The sequence below is a fragment of the Anomalospiza imberbis genome, chromosome 16, assembly GCF_031753505.1.
Source record: "Anomalospiza imberbis isolate Cuckoo-Finch-1a 21T00152 chromosome 16, ASM3175350v1, whole genome shotgun sequence".
NCBI lineage: Eukaryota > Metazoa > Chordata > Aves > Passeriformes > Viduidae > Anomalospiza > Anomalospiza imberbis.
In genome coordinates, this window is record NC_089696.1 from 15555366 (window position 1) to 15574786 (window position 19421).

General features: G+C 53.4%; 1 protein-coding gene across 1 annotated transcript; it reads right to left on the minus strand.

The window, feature by feature from the left end:
• Window positions 1-4809: 4809 nt before the first annotated feature.
• On the minus strand, window positions 4810-17809 carry ZNF598 (zinc finger protein 598, E3 ubiquitin ligase). The gene is made up of 12 exons (XM_068207299.1): window positions 17523-17809; window positions 16294-16406; window positions 14966-15095; window positions 13528-13739; window positions 11623-11840; window positions 10797-10914; window positions 9594-9778; window positions 9201-9273; window positions 8057-8817; window positions 6950-7085; window positions 6052-6196; window positions 4810-5941 (listed from the first exon to the last, which is right to left on the minus strand). Exons 1-12 carry the CDS (start codon window positions 17775-17777, stop codon window positions 5594-5596), a joined length of 2694 nt encoding a protein of 897 aa, XP_068063400.1. The 5' UTR covers window positions 17778-17809; the 3' UTR covers window positions 4810-5593.
• Window positions 17810-19421: the final 1612 nt, after the last annotated feature.

The following is a 19421-nucleotide window of genomic DNA, read 5'->3' on the forward strand; positions in this document are numbered from 1 at the left end:
AGCAGTGTTCCCTCTAAGCCAGGAGGAAGGAAGGTTGGTACCACATCACCTACGCGTGGGGAAGAGGAGGAAATGCCCCCTCCGAGCTCTGCTGGGAAAGCCCAGGACGCCTTTTCCTCTTAGGAAGCAGCAGCTGAGGAATTTTTATCTCGTTCTTCCAGAGCTAACACAGAATCCATCGAGGGTGGGTGGGCAGTGGGGAGAACTGGCCTTGGCTGCTCCCGCTGTGGAGCTTCCAGTCCAGGTTCCAGGAAAGTGCCAAATTCACAGGGAAATCAGTGGTGTCTGTGTTGTTTTCCTTTGTATATATTTGCTGTACAAAACAAATATCCAAACGGGTGTTTCCAAACTTGGTTTAGAGGAACAGAGGGGGCACAGCAGGCCGGGGTTGGGATCAGTATCCAGAGTGCTTCTACACTTCAGCAGGTTCTGGTCGAGGGTTTAAAAAGTTACTGTTTGAAAAAGGAAACCAGCAGGAGCTGGTTGCTAACTGGGGATAGCCTGTGATCGGTGGGAATGTGGCACTTTGTAGTTCCATTTCCTCGTGGGGGATTGGGAAATTTGTAAATTCCTAAGGAATTTTTGGTTGGCAGCGCTGACCCTGGAGAGGTGAGGACCAAGGTGAGGGGCTCAGACTCGACATCCAAGGCCGTTAGGAGCAATACTGGACTTGTATTTTTGTTCTGGGAGCAGGCACCACCTGTCAGCTGCAGCAGAACCCCGGCTGGGGACACGTGTGTCACCCTGCAGCCTCCAGAACTGAGGGATTCAGGCGGGGGACTGGAAAGGCTTCACAGGCCATTGGAGTCCGTCCCGTGCGGGCTCCCACCCGCGTTTGGAAATGGTTTGGAAATGGGAAGAGTCAGTGAAAAGCACCCAGGAAGGAGGCTCAGCTTGGGGGTTCAGCCGCAAAGAACAAGGCAAAGGAGGGAATGTGTAAAATCCAGCAGGTCCTTGTCAGCCAGCTGCCAGCTTTCCCTGCCCGTGCGGCAGCTGGTCCAGCTGTGTCACCGAGGGCTGAGCAGAGGAGCCGAAACTTGAATTCCGAGCCCCGTGCGTGGCAGCTCCGTCCCTGGAGGCTCCCGGCACGCCGGGCTCCTGCCGGCAAAGCCACCACTGCCTTGCGACCCCGGGAGCAGCGGTAGCCACCCCCTGTCCCCTCCTGTCACAGGTCCCGGTCCCAGCCATCGCCACAGCTCGTTCCTGCTGCTGAGTCGCAGATCAGGGCGCTAATTAACGTGCGGCAGATAAGTGCGCTAATTAGGCAGCCCATGGTCCCGAGAGGTCACCGCCGGTGGCGAAGCGCCTTCCTTGCCTTGGCTCCAGGTCCTGGCTGTGCCCAGCCCCTCACAGGTGCCTGGCCACGGACACCCCAGCCCAGTGCGGTATCAGCCTCAAGGAATTCCGAGATCTTTGTGGTTTTGTGGAGTCAGTTTTGCTGGGAGAGAAAAAAACCCCGAGGATTTTAATACAGGGTACGGTAGAACTGTAGCAATATTTTCCTTAGAGGGAACACTGAAACTTTAGCAGCACAAACAGTACTTGTGTTAATATTTTAGCAAAATTATAATCAATTTAAATGTTTAAATTGATTGTACGTGAGATAATGTTCGTTGGGTACAGTGTATTTTTTCTAACTATAATATAACTGTTCCAGAGTTTCCGTGTAACCGTAAAGAGCTAAAGCTGTGTCTGCCTGCGGGACACGGCCTGCCCCGTGTGCCCCCCGTGCTGAATATTACACGCTCTGAATGTCCCCCCGAGGCCTGCATTGCCTTTCTTTGCCCCCACACGCACATCCCACCACGCTCTGACCTCTGGAGCAGCAGCAGGGACGCGGGGACGACGCCAGCACAACTCCTGGTGCTTCCCGAGGGTTGCTTCAGCTTCCCAGTGTTGCCTTTTCCTTGCAGGAGGCTGCTGTGCTGGGCAGGGAGCAGGAGGAAGGGCTGGGTGCCCCAGAGGCTTCCTGGCAGCACAGGAGATGCTCCTTGATTAAACCAGAGCTGGGAATAAATAACCAGTCCAGCCTCATCACTCAACAGGCACCTGGAGGGAGCTGAGCCCCGATCCTCTGCACCCAAAGCGCCGGTGCCAGGCAGAGCGGGGGGGGCACCCCTGCTGGGGTGGCACTGGCACGGGCAGCTGGGACGGGCAGGAGCCACAGCTGGAGCGTTTTTCCAGGGAATAGCACTGGGCTCGTGTCCCATGTGGCTGTGCCAAGGCCGTGTCACCAGGCAGGATGGGACAGCCCCAAACTCCCTGGCCGTGGTGAAAGCCTCCACCCCCGTCAGCCTGCCTCAAACAACCCCATCTGGGGGTTTGTTGGTGCAGCTCCCCGGCCTCATGGAGCCCTGGGTGACACCAGTGCCTGGAATCCTGCCCCGAAGCCTTTGGGAGCCCCCCCAGTGTCCCCACAGTGCCGGGTGTCACCGGTGCCCCGCGGTGGCTGTGGCAGCCCCTCGGGGTGCCCCTCGGGCAGAGCAGGGTGTGCAGGTGGGGCTGTCACCAAACACACCCCAGGGGGGCTGGAGAACCAGGGCCATGGCTGCAGTAACCGTGGGGTGCTGGGGGTTCAGGGATTTGGAACATCAGTTTTCCTCTTTTCTCCTCTTTTTCTCCCAGCTGTGCCTCAGCAGCACTCACCCCCTTGTAGCCACCCAGGCCACATCCTAAGAGGATGCCAGGGCAGTCCCAAAATTGTCCCAAAAGCATGCCAGGATTGTCCTGAGCATACCAGGGCTCTGCCATGCTCACAAGCTGTTTGTAGCCCTCTGTTCTTCCCGGAGGTCAGCAGCACCTCGAGCTCACAGAGGGCCCAGCTGTGCTCAGCCCAGCCCAAAAGCTTCTGCACAGTTTTAGCACTAAATTTGGGTGTAAAGAGTAGAATTCCAGCAGTCTGCCTTTCCTGGGGCTGCATTCTGCCCCACCCATCCTCCTGCTCCAGGAGGCTCTGTCACACCACCACCGAGGTAACCACATCATGCACTGTGCCATTCAAGCACCTTTAAAGATTTGGAATTTTTGCCGACGTTGCTAGCAAAGGTGGAAGCTTTGCTTAAGTGATGTTCTGTAAAAAATATTCTCCCCGCTGCATTACCTGCTCTGTGCCAGGGGCTGGAGCAGAGCCTGAGAGCAAAGCCCTCCCTTTACAGGACTGCATTGGGATCTCACTGCTCTTGTGCCTGGACACTGGGATGAGATTCCCATCAGTTCATGCCACAGCAACGAGTGACACCCACAGCATTCCTGTTTGGTTTGACCCCAGCTTCCTGAGAAAACTCACTTCCTTGTCACACCAGGACACTTGTCCATCAGTCCCTTACCGGGCTGTTCTGTCCCTTCCCTCCCAGTGACAGCCCCAAGGCACAGGGCTGGCTCCTGCCTCTGTTCCTTAGGAAATCCCATCACTATCGCTTGCACTGGGTATTTCTCTCAATAAAAACTGCTGTGTATTTCACAGACCCCTCCCAGCCCGTGCTGTCCCCAGGCAGGTGGCTCTGGTTCCCTCTGGTCCCCCCGGTCCCGTTCTCAGTTGCATTTTGCCCCCGTGTGTGTCACAAGCCCCTCTCCCCCCTCAGTGAGGCTCAGGCCCAGCCCTCACTGCCTCAACTTGAACCCCCACTTCAGCTGCCTGGATTTTGTTGCAATACACATTCAAACCTCAGCTCCTTTCAGAGTTTTAATCTCCAACAGCTCCCACCTGAGGGCTGGGAAGTTCAGTTTCTTTGCCAATACCTCTGCCCAAGCAGACGCTTCCAGGAGTTGCAGTTGTCACTAACCTCTGTGCAGTGTAGTATAAAGTGGACTGTGTATGGAAATAAGTTAAAAATGTTTACAATTTTGTATATATTATATATATATAAAAATATCTTTTGAGAGAGCAATCTGTGATTCTGTATTTTCGGTGTCTGTGTAACCAACTGCAACTTATTTTCAATAAAGAGCTAAAAATGAATAGAAAAAAGAGAAAGATTTGGTAATGACTTTATTGAATCAGGTGAGCACAAGGAAACTGCAACATCAGGCCCCAGAGATGCAGCAGCTCGAGGGAACTCCCAGCAGCACCTCCCAGGGAACTCAGAGCTGCTGATGGAGAAATAACTGAAACCCAAGGGAAGACAGAAGATGCTCCTGCAGGGAAGACATTTCACTCCCTGAACTTTGCAGACCAAAGGGATGGGGAAAGTTGCTGACTGGAAGTGGTGGCAGCACCCAGCCCCCATGAGGGAATCGCCCCTGAGGATCAGCTCCAGGATCCTGAGCAAGGCAGGAACAGGGACTGCCAGGGGCTCCTGCACCCAACTCACCCTCCCCAGCCCCTTCTGGGCCAAATCCAACGTGCACAGCTGGTCAGAACAGTCTTAAATATTCAAGAAAAGAAACCCAAAGCACTTCGCAGCCTGAGAGCAAGCAAAAATAACACATGTAAGGCAAGGAAGAGTGGCTGTAGGCAGGAGTAGCTCTTGGGTAATACTCTGAGCTTGATTTCATAGACATGATGATGCTAGAAAAGCTGTGTTTCATCACTACAAATTACATAAATTAACTTCAGCTTTATTCCTACACATTAGAAATAACTAAACCTGGAGATGGGAGAGAATCAGACAATGAACTACAGCCAGGGGGGACTCCTGGCACTCCATCACCTCAGAGCTGCTGCTGGAGGAGTCACTTCAGAGGAGGAAGAGATCCCCCTCTTCCTCTGAGGTGGAATTTGGGGGTGCCAAGGAACAGGAGCAAACGGAGGTGCAGGTGTCAGACTACTGTAAACAGATAAATGCACTTAAAGGCACTGCAGAAAACATGGTCAGTAATCAGCAGCATTTAATAATGTCCCAGGATGCTGTTGGGAGCTCCCACCAGTAATACATCCAAGAAATTAGAAACATGGCAGTTATTAAATAAAATTCCCGTGTGCTTTACAGAGAGTAAAGCTTTAATGCTGTTACTGTACATGCAGGGCTACAAAATCAGTTTCTTGAAAGAACTTTACAGAAAATGTCAGAGGCAACTTCAAATCTTGCACAGATCAGCCCAATTCTTCAAGCAGCAGAATTGACTCTGTTTGCAGAAAGGGAAACTCTGCAGCCCAGTGCTTGCTGCTCTCCTGGTCACACACCCCACAGTGAGCAGCACTCTCTTGCACCTTTCACCCCTGACTAGTGTGATCTTCACTGAAATAGCACAAAAAAATCAGAATGTTATAAGGGAAGCCACTTCCATTTATTTCAGTGATCCATAAACTTCCCCCACCCCAAAACCAGAAAGAAACCCCCAAACCAGAAGCTTATTCCCCTATTGTGTCCCCTGTCATTCTGCAGATCCGAAAGGATTCCCAGCTATTGCATGTTCCAGGAGGAAGGAGCCCTGCCTGCCCCCACTGCAGCTCAGCCTAACCCTAGCCCGATTTGGGAGCTCAGACAGCGGGTGGGGACGAGCTCTGGCACATTCCCCTGATCCCTTTGCCCAGGAGGGCTTCCCAAGTCACCTGCTCCTCACTGCCTCAAGGGCACCAGCCCCCAGCTACTGCCAAACCTCGTTCCAAAGTGCACATCCACAGCCAGAGCCTGGGTCGTGGCCCTGGGGAGAACTAACTGATGATCCTGCTGATTGCCTGCAGCGAGGGGAACTCCTCATCCTCGATATGCAAAGCTTTGTGGGTCACCACGTCCTGCTGGGTCAGCACCTGCCTGCACGTGGGGCAGATGTAGCAGTCGAGGTCGGCGGGGGAGTCCGCCTGCCAAACATTCTTTTTGTTCTTTTTGGGTTTGTTGGAGCTTTGTTTCTCCTTGATCCGGAAGTCGTTGTGAGCAGAGAGCAGTTCCTGCTGCTTGGCTGTGTCTGGCAGCAACACCAACAACTCCTTGAAAATCTTCTTGAAGTTTTCCCCCAGCAGCTCCCGGCAGCTTTTGTAATACTGAGCTGCAGAGATCAGCCCCTGCAGGGGACAGGGAAGGGCAAGAATCAGAGGAAAATGAATATTTACCTATTAAAAATCCCACTAGAATTCAGGCCTCCCAGAAAGGGAGGCTTTGGGAACCCACTCACCTGCCTGAACTGCCCAGAATGAGTTTTAAATTTATTGAACTTGGACTCGTCGCTCTGAAGAAATTCTTTAATGGATTGTATGAGCTGGATGTTCCTCTGCTGGAAGTTCTCAGGTATCAAGTATGATCCGTGACAGGATTTTGGCCTGTGTTGGAAAAGATCAGAAGTGACCCTGACACTGGTTTGTGTCAGACAAAGATGTCCTGGGACATAAATCACAAGGCTGTTCTGGTTTACAGCTGCACGTCCTTCCTCCACCCAGCTACACAAAAGCAGCTCGCAGTTGTCTTGTCAGGATAGTAAAATATGGGACTTCCATATCAGATTCCAGCTTTACACAAACAGAATGTTTAAAATCCATGTCTAACGTGGTCTTGATGAGCTGCTCTGTGAGCTGGGTGCACTCAAAAGACCTGAGCAAAGACCTCACCGTGAATAAACCAACAGGTAATGCAGGTTCTCTATGAAACTGACACAAAGTTTTCCCAAAAACTCCTCTTTCTGTCCCAGAAGGAACCAGAGAGCAGCTCCTGGAAAGATCAGAGCAGTGAAGGTCACCAAGGAGAACAAGCCTCAGCGCCTTGCTGCTGGGACTGTCACAGAATCGATGGGAAGTACAGGAATATGTTGGAGCTGCAGATTCCCAAATAAATCTAGGATAGACCAAGGTCTGAGCAGCCAAAACATTGCACAGGTTTGCAGTTCCTCAGACTTGTAACTACACAGGGCTGTTTTACGCAATTCTCCTGAATCCAACCCACAGCACCCTGGGACTTCCCAACAGGAACCTTCCCCTGGCTGGCCCCACTCAGAGGCACCCCCTGTGTGCTGTTTGAAGCCCCGGTGACACAAGGGAGGTGTGAGGTGTCCCACAGCCCCTGGCAGGCCCTTGACTCACTCCTTCAGAGCTGTAGTGACGGGTTCAGAGATGGTGGAGGATGGGATGACAGCGAAGCCCGGGGGGGGTTTGCTGACAGGCACCGACAGGCCCGGAGGCAGAGGAGGATTCTTCAACAGCACCACGGAGTTAAAGCCTGAGGGAAGCAGGGAAAGGGCAGGAATTAGAGCACTCACAGACCCCTGCCTAAAACCCACACCAGTGCCTGACACACTCTGCAGAAGCACCAAGAAGAGTTTGCAGTGCAGACATCACTATATTGGAGAAAACCTAAAAAAATCTTCAAGAAGCACTTGAGAGTGGCTGATGTTCTTCTACAGAGAAAGTGCTTTAATTATTCATTTACTTTCTCAATGGAAAATAATTTTGAAAGCCCACTCCAAGTCACAATGAAAAACGCTTTTGCATTATTAAAGTGAACACAAACCACGGGAGGAGGCAGCGGGCCTGGCCTGGCCAGTCCCAGCAGGAGCTGCACAAACAGCGGTGCTGGCGCCTCCCGATGCGATCCCACTGCCATGAAAACCACTCCAGGTCACGTTCGTTCCTGTCTCCCTGCTTTCACAAGGTCACGGCTAAAAGCATGGCAGGAAACCTCTGCCAGCACGGGAGGAAGTGAAGTGACAAGTGCCAGCAGGGACAGGACACAGCCAGATTCCCTTTGCCTGCAGTGGCTTCCAAGGCAGATCCTGGAGCACAACACACGGATGTGTCAGCCTTGGGGACAGGGAAAAACCAGCTCTGCATCCATGAGCCACTCCCAGCGAGCAAACACCTCCAGCTGTGGGGCAGAGGTGATTCCCAGAGGACATTCCAGCCCCCCTGTGACACCCAGGCTGCCTCTACCTCCAGAGCCCAACCTGGCACTGGTGGCAGAACCACAAGAGAGCCTGGAGGAGTTCATACAACACATCCATGTGTTCTCTGGGCTCTCCCCAAGCAAAGCTGGCCATGCTTCCCCATCCCTGGAAGTGTCCAAGGCTAGGCTGGAGCAACCTGGAGTAGTGGAAAGTGCCCCTGCCCACGGCAGGGAGTGGAAGGAGACGATCTTTAAGATCCCTCCCACCCAAAACCATTCCGTGACTCCAAGATTCATTCCCTGCTTACCTGGTGGTGGGGGCATCCTGGCTGATCCTGAGCTCCCAAGAGCTGGGAAGTCTTCCTGAGGTAAAGGGCATTTGTTAGTCACTGGGGGCTTTTTAAGGCCGGGGGGCTCTTTGGGTGTAGCACAGCCAGCTGATGGCTTCTCCGAGTGCCCGTTGACGACAGCGGTGGCTCTGTCGGGGCCGTGAGCAGCAGGGAACACCTTGCAGGGCTGCTCTGCCTCCGGGGGCTTCTCTGTGGCTGGCCTGGGCAACGGCATCTCCTGGGGCGGGCGTGGGGAGGATGGGCTCTGCTTCTCAACCCCAATCTTCTTTTTCTTGCCCACTTTCGTAAAAGTTTGTGAGGTAGAAGCTGCCAGCAAGGACGAGACGTCAAACATGGTCGGGGTGTTGCGGATCTCCTGGGTGGTCAGGCCACCACTGCCGTCCTCGTCGTCCGATTCACAGAGTTTATTGCTCTTCTTACTTCCTTTGGAGGTGTTCAAGGATGGTTTTTTGGCTGGCTGGTTGACACAGGGGCTGCTCATGGCTTTGACCACATTTTTACTGGAACCATTGTTCCATGCAGATGTGATGTGAGTTACTGTCCTATTGGTGGGCTTCACTTTGGACACCAGGGCTGGGAAATCCTCCTCCTGGAAGGCTGCTTTCCTGGCAGTGGCCGTGTACATCAGAGACATCCCTGATGAGATGGTGGGAGCTGCAGAGGAGGACAAGCTTGGGAAATCTTCTTCTTTAAGCTTAACCAGTGCTGGCTGGGCAGAGCTGTGGGGAAGGGAGAGGGTTGGAGTTACTGAGGCAGCAGAGCCCCAAGGGACAGCACAAACCCACAACTCTCCACTCCTCCTCAGACTGTCACTTAGGGTGACACAACAGGATTTGGACCGGATGATCCTCGTGGGTCCCTTCCAGCTGAGGATATTCTGTGATTCTATTCCATGATTCTAGGATCAAGCCAGGAGCTGAAGCAATGCCTCATGCTGCTCATGCTGGTGAGCAGTACAGGAACAGCTCCAGGCAGGAGGGGACGGGGCAGGGGAAGCCTTGGAGGGATCAGATGATCTGGAAAATTATTTTGCCCAGAAATGCAGAACACATCGATCAGCTTCTAAAGGTGCTTTGTCCCTGCTGCAGCCCTGCAGACTCACCCTTGGAGAGGTCCTGCTGCAGAGCCGATTGCTGGAAAGTCGTCCTGGCTGAGCACTCCGTTAGCAGCTGCTTCTTTTGGAACAGGGACAGAAAGAGCAAAGACATTGCTTTCAACCCAAACCCATTCATTCCAGAGCAGGGGCTATCAATGGCCATGACAGCAGCACTACCAAGGCCTATTTTCAGCAGCTGATGATGCCATTAACTGACATTCCAGAATTTAAATCCATGCATCACTATTTCCTTCAATTAACTGTGTTGCCCATTAGGTCATGGCATTCAGGAAATTCATGATACTTTAAATGAGTAAAACATGGGTAAGGCAGAACTTTCTGAGGGAACCTTCCAGGCACTGAGATGCCCTGCAGCTGCAGCACCTGTCCAACACTCACCTATGACATCATTTGAAGACTTTGGCACACGCTTGCAGCCGAGCACGTCGGGATCCCTCAAATCCTCCTTTCTCCCCCTGCTGCTGCTGCCTTCCTCTTTGTCCTCCACCCTCTTCTTCTCCTCCTGCCGTTTGGCTGCCATAGACGCCCTGACTGCTGCTGCAACATCCCTGTCTTCTTCTTCCCTGCAGGACAGGGCAGACTCCCTTGGTCAAACAGCAAGGATCACGGAGCAGCTGCCTCGCTGCAGGCTCACCTCTGCGGTGCCAGCTGCGGTGACATCCCTGATCTCGTGCTGCCACCTGCTGAGAAGCCCAAACCAGCCCCACCACTCCAATCCACCCCAGCCAGGCAACATTTCCCCCCTGGATTTCCAAGTTCCGTGTGTGGGAATAACAATCCAGGCCAGAAGAAACCGGGGTGAACTAGGAGAGACAGAACCACGGATGCAGGGGGCACCTGTCTCTCCCGTTCATTTCCAAATGTATGGAATCATTCTTGGAGGCCACAGGAACTCTTTGAGACATGGCTGGGCATGAACTCTCAACACATGCACGATCCACATGCGACACCAACAGAGGAGTGTTTTGGGATGGACTTTTTTCCCCTGTGGAATCACCAGTAATGAACCAGCTGCCCATCCAGCGAGAAAAAGAAGAAAATAAGATGTGCAGGATGTAAAAAGCACTCAGGTCTGGTGTGAATGACGAGACATAGAAATGCAAAGTTTCATTTCAATACTTAACCCTCTTCCTTTTCCAAAGCACTCAGTCTGGCCACACAGAGATCTGTTAGTTCAATGAAAAGCATGGTCCTTAGAACAGGAATTTCATGACTACCCAGACCAAAAACTCCATTAAACCTGTACAGACTTGTCACCTACTTCAGAAAATCCTATTTAGAGAAGTTTGCATAAAAACAGCTGCTGGAATCAATTCAGGGTTCTGAGTTTATTTAATCCAAAAGTTGAGGGTTACATTGTTTACTTCCTGACCTGAAACCTCACAGAAACTAATTCCATGATGACCTAGCAGGTAGCCAGGACATAGGCTTGGACTGGAAGCTCTCAGCTAAGGATTCACCATGGAGGCTTCCAAATTTTGCATCACTTCCTTCCTCCTAATCCACCAAAATATTGTGAATTGGCAGGTAAAAGCCACGACTAAATGGGAGTAAAACTCCACACAAGGTTGTGCTACTCACCTCTTGTACCTCCAGCTGCCTCTCCTGTTCTGCTGGTTCCCTCGGCTGCTCAACCTGCCCGCCCTCCCTTGCCTGTTGAACCTGTCAACCTCCTCGTAGTCATCTCCACCTACAACACCTAAAACAGGGGGGAGGGATGATCACTCTCAGTTATTTCTCTAGTGTGGGCATCACACTGTGCCTGAAAAATGCAAAAATACACCAGTACAAATAAATTATCTTCATTTCTTTCTGATGACCAAGTCAGCAGTTCTCCTAAAATTACCTGTCCTCATTAAAATCACACACAGGGAAAAAATACTGCAACAATTCAGGCAGGAAGGGATGTCTGGATATCACCTGCTCCAGCCCTTTACTCAAAGCAAGGCCAGCTCTAAAACAACATCTGAGGGCTTTGTTTGGGCAAGTTCTGGTTATCCTCAACCTTTGCAACCTCTTGGGTTGGAGAGGCCTTCTCAAACTGCAACCTCTCAGGTTGGAGAGGCCTTCTCAACCTCTGCAACTTCTCGGCTTGGAGAGGCCTTCTCAACCTCTACAAGCTCTTGGTGCTGTTCCAGGGCTTGTCTACCTCCTTTGGGAAGAATTCCTTCGTGGCTATGAAATATTCACCAGGCATTCTTGAAAACTCTTAAAGAATAAGAGCTACAGAATGATTTGGGTGGTTGGGGGGGACCTTAAAGAACACCTTGCTCCTAAGCAAGGACACCTCCCACCAGCCAGACCAGGCTGCTCCAAGCCCTGTCCAAGCGTGGGCGCTTTCAGGGATGGAGCAGCCGCAGTTGTGCCTGCCCACCCTGGCGGGGTGCCCCTCCCGTGCCCCGCTGACCGTCGGTCCTGCGCGGGTGCCGGGGCGCGTAGGTGAACTGCAGGTCGATGTGGCGGTTCTGGCGCGCCTCGGCGCGGCTCTTGCTGTGGCAGGCGCTCTTGTGGGCCTTGTAGTCGATCTCGGTGCGGAAGGCGTGCGTGAACTGCTCCGAGCTGCAGCGGCCCTCCTCGCACAGGAAGTGCTTCTCCCTGAAGTGCTCCCGCAGGTATTCATAGTCACTGCGAAGGGAAAACGCAGAGCTGACCCTTCCTGATAGCAAAGGGGTTTTAAAATCATGGGGATTTGGGGAGTTAGAAGGGAAGTTTGGCTTAGTAGGCCCTGGGGAAATACCCTGGGGAAGTCTAGGCCTTGTGCTTGCTAGAGCTGCACCTCTGTAACCAATACATGATAAATGATATAATTATTAGATGTGATGACTGTTTAGTAATTAAATATAATTACTGTTTAATCATATGAATAATAATGAGAAACTGTGGTCAGGGGCTTGAGAAAGATCACGAGAAACTCATGCTTGAATAAGGTCAATGTATACAATAGAACAATGTAAGTTTAATAATTAATATGTAAGTTCTATGATGACAGAATATAAAATACGTTCAACTCGAAAGCCATGTGGGAGTCAGATTTGGGTCTGTACCCCTGATTCCCAGAGCTCTGCAATAAAAGCACCTTATGGAATCATATTCCCTGATTATGTGTGCTCCTGAACGCTGACATTCCCACTCTCTGACACAGCCACTCCTACAAGGGTGATGCCTTAAGTTTGAGCTTCCATGGTTTCCAGATTCTGGACTGCACTGGTTTGTAACTCTGAACTCCATCTGAAGTGTCAGCAAGTTCTCCTCGCAGCTCAGGCACACAGAACAATCCTTGTCCAGCCCCAGAACCAAGGACACCGCTGCAGCTCCAGCCCCAAGAAGTGCAAACACCAGGGAATGGAGGAGAGCAGCCTGGGAGGGTGGGACTGCATCACCTGAGCTGGAATTGGGCAATGAACCCCAACATGGAAATGGACCAAAACTTAGAAAAGTGTGAGAACTCCTGACCCAGGGCCCATCCTGGGTGTAGCCACAGCCGGGCCCTTGCACTGCCCAAGGTGCATCCTTGGAGGCCTTTTCATAAATCCCTGCTTTATTCTTTAACTCTGCCCAGCCTCTGCTCCAGGCAGCCTCTCAAGGCATCAAGGGGAGGTGAGGACAAGCCCTGGTGGTTCATTTGTCCTTATCCCAGGGGTGTTTTCCAGCTGACACCACTTCTGTACAGCCAACACATGATGCAGGTGTTAAACCAAACCCACAGATGCTCAGCACATCCAGCTGTGCACACGACAAAAAAGTTACCTCTATTCCCCTAAAACACAAACCTTGGAGCAGTAGGATCAAGGAATCACAGAATTAAGGTTGGAAAAGACCTTTAAGACCATCAACCTGCACCACCACCATGTTCACCGCTCGTGTCATGTCCCCAGGTGCCACATCCACATGGTTTTAAACATTTCCAGGGATAGTGACTCCACTATTTCCCTGGCTAACCTCTTCCAATGCCTGACAACTCTTTCCATGAAGGAATTTTTCCCAATATCCAGTCTAAACCTCCCATGATGCAACTTAAGAACACTTCCCCTCCTCCTGTCCCCCATTAGAGGCAACACACCAAACAGTTACCATCAGGCTGTAAAATTAACTTTTAATAAAGAAAATTTTAAAGCATGAACTAGACTCAAAGTGAATACTTTGGCTATTTATTTAAGGAACTGCACCTAACCTGCTGCCATTCCTCCACTCTGCTTTCCAACACTACTTACCCCCTAAATTCAAAGCACACCCAAGGAATTTTACTTCAAAATTTAAGCCAGAAAAAGGAAATTTAAGCTGGAAAAAGGACTCGTATCAATAACGTGCTTGCCTGTAGTACTCCTGAGCCCCCTCGGAGTCACAGAAGTGGCAGAAGTAGTGATCCCTGCGCAGGTGTTTCAGCAGCTCGTCGTTGTCCAGGTAGCGCTCGTCGCAGAACTTGCAGAGGGGGTGGCCCCGGTGGGAGGTGTCATCGGGGTCCCCGTGGATCCGGTGCCGGGCCAGGTCCTTCCTGGAATACCATTTCCTCTCGTAGGTGAAGATCTGGAGAGCAGGTATTGTGTTAACACACTGGTATTTATAGATTTGTACTGTTTCCTATGGACACAGAACCAAACAGAACAAGCCAGGCTGTGTCCAACTTCTCCATCTGTAGGGGTGGAAGATCTGCTTCAAAAAGATGCAGTTTGACCACCAACAGCTAAAATCTTTGGTGGACAGGAAGTAAAATTCAAGTGATGGATTCAAATTAAATCTAACTTGCGTTTCTCTGAACACTGGAAATGAACTTAATTCACGTTTTTCCCTTTGGAATTAAATTATAGTTTAAATTATAATCTCTGGAGCAGAAAAAGCCTAACTATGTATTTATCAACAAACAGTATTTTGCTTTCTCAAATTTAGAAACCCCAAGGGAGCTGCTTCACTTTCCCAGTAACCACCCCAAATAGCTGCACACAGAGGAGCCACTTCAGTGAACAACTTGTGTGTCACAAGCCAACCCTCTGTCCCCACTACCTCGTGAGCTGTTTCGGTAGGAAGGGCTCTGGAGATGCCAAAAAAGCTCAACCCAGCCTTGAGAACAGAATATCCTTTATTTCTGGCCTAGACAAGGACTGGGAAATTGCTCTGGGAAAAGGTTTGTTTGGCTTTGCCAAGGCTGATGGACTGAAGCTTCCACAGGTTTAAGAGTTTCTTTTCAGTGGGTACGAGTAACGTGGAACTTTTTTCTTTGAAATAAAAATCTCTACAATATTCTGAAATTAGAAAAACAACAGTTTTAATATTGTTTGTGAGAGAAAATGGCAAACAAGTTCCCTCAGTGCTGGCTATGTACCCTGAGCCTGAAGCACCTCACCAGAAATCAAAGGAGGTCCTGCCCTCCTTTCCCACTTCCCTTCAATCAGCTCCAGGAATTCCAAGACCACAGGAAAGACTCAGCTCAGTTCTCCAACTTATTAGGGTTCATTTAGGTCAACCTGCTCACTCCTGGATCCCATCCCTTTTGGCAGCAAACTCCAGTTCACCTGGCACAAACAAACTGTGGCACCACCACCGTGGGGTTTAATTTAAAACCTGGAGAACCTCCAGGCCCTCTTCATTAATCAGTTTATGGAAGGAGAAAGGCTTAAAATAAAGCAACTGGCCTCACTGCAGGAAAAGGGAACTTAAAGAAACCTGTTCTGCTTTCCCATCTTCCCAGGAACTCCTGGAGGCCATGGAGGGAAACTCCCCTCCTTCCCACACACCCAAGCAGAGGCCCAGCTCACCTTTAGGTGTTTAACACAGAGCTTGCAGCAGAAGAGCTCGTGCTGCTTCCTCATGTGCTGTTCCAGATCTGCAAAGGTGTTGAAGGGCTTTGCATCCGGGCACAAGGGGCATTCGTGCTGCAGCAGCTTCCTGAGGGACGAGAGAGATTCCCAAAAATGATCCAATTCCCTCTCAGCACCCCGACACCTTTAGCAAAACACAAATGCTCCATCCCTGGCAGAAGGCTCCAGCTTTAAGGCTGCCCCTGCAATCTGCAGTGAGGGCTGTGACCTGCTTATTGCAAGAACTCTGCTGGATGGCAGGAACAGGATGGAACCAAACTACACCGAGGTTCCAGCTGCCGGAGAAGAGCTGAGCAGCCACGGAGTGGGAGCCACACTGTCACTGCAAAACTGAGTAAACTGAAACAAACCCTTCCTCTGATGGAGATTCCTGCAGCATTCACATCCAATTCCATTACACTTCCCACTGTCAGAAACTGAGGAATACGGTGGGGAGAGATAAATTGAAATTAAGGAATTGTATTAGGAAAGGAGGGAAAAACCCACCCCAAAAGCCCACCACACAATGGTTCCCAGGAAGAACTGAGCATTGGTCCCACTGGGAGACTCCCACTCCCTCATTCCCATAAATATCAAGCCATGCAAAACTGTGAATGAACCAAAGTTACCTTCTCAGCTCAAATCAGAGTGAATATAATGCCCAACTCGCCAAGGAAAAGGCTGCACTGCCTGCATGGCTTATCTTTTCCACTCCTCTTTCCATTATCTCAAACCTTCCCAATTAAGATTATTATAAAAAATATTTGTAGAACACAATGCTAATGCCACGTTTTTATTCTGCACTGGTTTTTTCACCCCACCTTTTTTCCCTCCCATTTGGAATTAAGATCTTTGGGAGAAGACAATGTTACTCCTCATGCAATACTTGGCACACCTTGGTTTGGTTAGTCCTTACTCAGCACAGCAGTAATTACAATTATAACAGTAATTAAGTCTTTATCAATTTCCACAGCAGCCACGCAAGGAATGGGAAGGCTTTCAGCAAGTTTGCTGCTGTTAAAGATGCCAAAAATGACATTTATTGGGAGAACAAAGCTTGTGCGCTGTGTTGGCGAGTCCAACACCGCAGCCCCGAGGAGCTGCTGAGTGCTCAGTGCCCTGCTCCAGGCTGTCACCTGGCCCAAAGCACCTGCACGGCAGGTGACCCACGGCCCAGCTCAATCCCAGGGAAGCACAGCACCCCGCCCTCCCGCAGCAGCACTTCCTGCCATGTCCTGTGCACCGCCACGTGCTCGGGGGACATTCCAGGCAGGAGCCAGGCTCACCTGTACAGCGCGTACACCTCGGCATCCATGAAGTAAATGTCGTATTTCTTCTCATGCTGCAGCTGCTGCAGGGCTATGGAGGAGAAGGACGGCAGCTTCCGCCCGAACACCACCTGTGGGAACAGCATCGGGATGGGGATTCCAGGCAGGCTCCTCGGCACCACCTCTGGGAGCTGCCCACGCCCACAGCCCTGTGCCAGCCTCAGCTGTCACCTCCCCCGGGCACTGTCCCCGGCTGTCAGCAGGGCCACAGGACATCTTATCAAGCCGCCAGGGAGACGTGGATTGGCCCAGCCTGGCCTCTGGAGTTTGAACGAGATTAGGAAACGCTTCTGGTCTGTTTTGCTCCCACAGCTGTTCGCAGAGTAAATATCCTCAAGCAGCACAACCCCTTCCACAGCCAATGCCTGGCAGCAGCCCTGCCCTCAGCTCCTCCCCGTCTCCTGGGGGATCACACCTGGAGTCTCCAAGTGACAAGTGACTCTGCCTACGGGTGGCAGAGAAACCACTGTTTCTTCTTCCCTTAACTCCCAGGAAAGCGAGGAGCTAAACACACAGCACCTCCTGAATTAGCTGTGCCACACAGCCCTCCCAGGGCATTTCCTTGCTGCCAGCTGCCCCCGCTGGGCTCGGAGCACTGCAGCTCCCACCTCCAGCACACATTCCCAGCCTGGGAATTGCTGCGCTAACAGCTGGAGTTACCAGCCACAGCCCAGAAAGGCTGAGACATAAATACACTAGGGAATTTCAGTTCTTACAGCAAAAGCGACATTAGAAATCTAGAAGTGGATTCCCAGAGAATCTGTGGCTGCCCTGGACCCCTGGAGTGTCCAAGGCCAGGCTGGACAGTGAAAGGTGTCCTTGCCATGGCAGGGGTGGCACTGGATGACTTTAAGGTCCTTTCCAACCCAAACCATTCCAGGATTTTACAATTCTATGATCCCCCTAAGAGCTGATGCCTCCTGGAGCAGAGAGCAAAGGCTCCAATCTCTGCTGCCAGAGCGAGCCCTGCTGACTTCACACCATAAACATTCGCTCCAAACTCCATTTTCTCCACATTTGGTTTCCCACTCGCCCAGGCGGCGGCGGCACCCCCGGGAGCGGGGCAGAGAGCGGATAACCCGGGCCGTCCGTCCCCGCCGGTTCCACCCCCGCTCACTCCCGTCCGGCCCTGCCCGGGAGCTTCCCCGCCCGGCCCGAGGCGCCCCCAGCCCCGGGCCCGGCCTCACCTGCCGCAGCTCCTCCCGGCACACGGCGCAGTACCGGACGCCGCAGAGCGCCCGCATCCGCACGGAGCAGCGGTAGCAGATGGGGTGCTCGCAGCGGCCCAGGGCCACCACGTCCAGCTCCCCGCAGCACAGCACGCACGGCCCCTCCGCCGGGCCCGGGCCCGGCCCCGCGCCGGCCATGGCGGCCATGGCGGCCTCGGCCCCGCGCCGCCCCGCCCGCACCACTGAGCGCGGGCTAGAGCGCCGCCCCACCATAGAGACGCGCGGTCACAAAGCGCTCAGCGGCCATAGAGCTCCGCCCAGAGCGCCGCCGCGCTGCCGGAACTGGTTCCCCCCGCGGCGACAGCACCTCCGCACTGACGTCACCGCGCGGTCCTCCACGGCCGGCCATAGAGACGCAGCGCGGTGACCATAGAGATGCGCGGGGCGGAGCGCCCCCGGCGGGGCCGCTCTGGCTCCCTCTCGGTGGTGCCTGTGAGGCGAGGAGGACCCCGGGGATGTTCGGAGGGCCCGGACACATTTGGGGTCCCCAGGTCCTTCCTGGCTGTGGGGACACGGAGACCCCAGACTCTGCCCCTCGGTCTGTGGGGACATGAGGGACCCCAGACTCTGCCCCTCGGTCTGTGGGGACATGAGGGACCCCAGACTCTGCCCCTCGGTGTGTGGGGACACGGGCACCCCAGACTCAGCCCCTCGGTCTGTGGGGACACGGGCACCCCAGACTCAGCCCCTCGGTCTGTGGGGACACGGGCACCCCAGACTCTGCCCCTCGGTCTGTGGGGACATGAGGGACCCCAGACTCTGCCCCTGAGTGTGTGGGGACATGAGGGACCCCAGACTCTGCCCCTCGGTGTGTGGGGACATGGGGACCCCAGACTCTGCCCCTCGGTGTGTGGGGACATGAGGGACCCCAGACTCTGCCCCTGAGTGTGTGGGGACATGAGGGACCCCAGACTCTGCCCCTCGGTGTATGGGGACACGGGGACCCCAGACTCTGCCCCTCGGTGTGTGGGGACATGAGGGACCCCAGACTCTGCCCCTCGGTGTATGGGGACATGAGGGACCCCAGACTCTGCCCCTCGGTGTGTGGGGACATGGGGACCCCAGACTCTGCCCCTCGGTGTGTGGGGACACGGGCACCCCAGAGTCTGCCCCTCGGTGTGTGGGGACATGAGGGACCCCAGACTCTGCCCCTGAGTGTGTGGGGACACGGGGACCCCAGACTCTGCCCCTCGGTGTGTGGGGACACGGGGACCCCAGACTCTGCCCCTCGGTCTGTGGGGACACGGGGACCCCAGACTCTGCCCCTCGGTGTGTGGGGACATGAGGGACCCCAGACTCTGCCCCTCGGTGTGTGGGGACATGAGGGACCCCAGACTCTGCCCCTCGGTGTGTGGGGACACGGGCACCCCAGACTCTGCCCCTGAGTGTGTGGGGACATGAGGGACCCCAGACTCTGCCCCTCTCTGTGTGGGGACATGGGGACCCCAGACTCTGCCCCTCGGTCTGTGGGGACACGGGGACCCCAGACTCTGCCCCTGAGTGTGTGGGGACACGGGGACCCCAGACTCTGCCCCTCGGTCTGTGGGGACACGGGCACCCCAGACTCTGCCCCTCGGTGTGTGGGGACACGGGGACCCCAGACTCTGCCCCTCGGTCTGTGGGGACATGAGGGACCCCAGACTGCCCCTCAGTCTGTGGGAACATGAGGGACCCCAGACTCTGCCCCTGAGTGTGTGGGGACATGAGGGACCCCAGACTCTGCCCCTCGGTGTGTGGGGACATGAGGGACCCCAGACTCTGCCCCTCGGTGTGTGGGGACACGGGGACCCCAGACTCTGCCCCTCGGTGTGTGGGGACATGAGGGACCCCAGACTCTGCCCCTCGGTGTGTGGGGAC

Excerpts from the sequence above, each read along its gene's own strand:
- ZNF598 (XM_068207299.1), bottom strand. The coding sequence starts at position 17,777 with ATGGTGGGGCGGCGCTCTAGCCCGCGCTCAGTGGTGCGGGCGGGGCGG. Across the intron at positions 10,915-11,622 it reads GCACCCGCGCAGGACCGACG|GTGTTGTAGGTGGAGATGAC; the intron begins GTCAGCGGGGCA and ends CCCCTGTTTTAG. Across the intron at positions 6,197-6,949 it reads GTCACTACAGCTCTGAAGGA|GCCAAAATCCTGTCACGGAT; the intron begins GTGAGTCAAGGG and ends TTTCCAACACAG.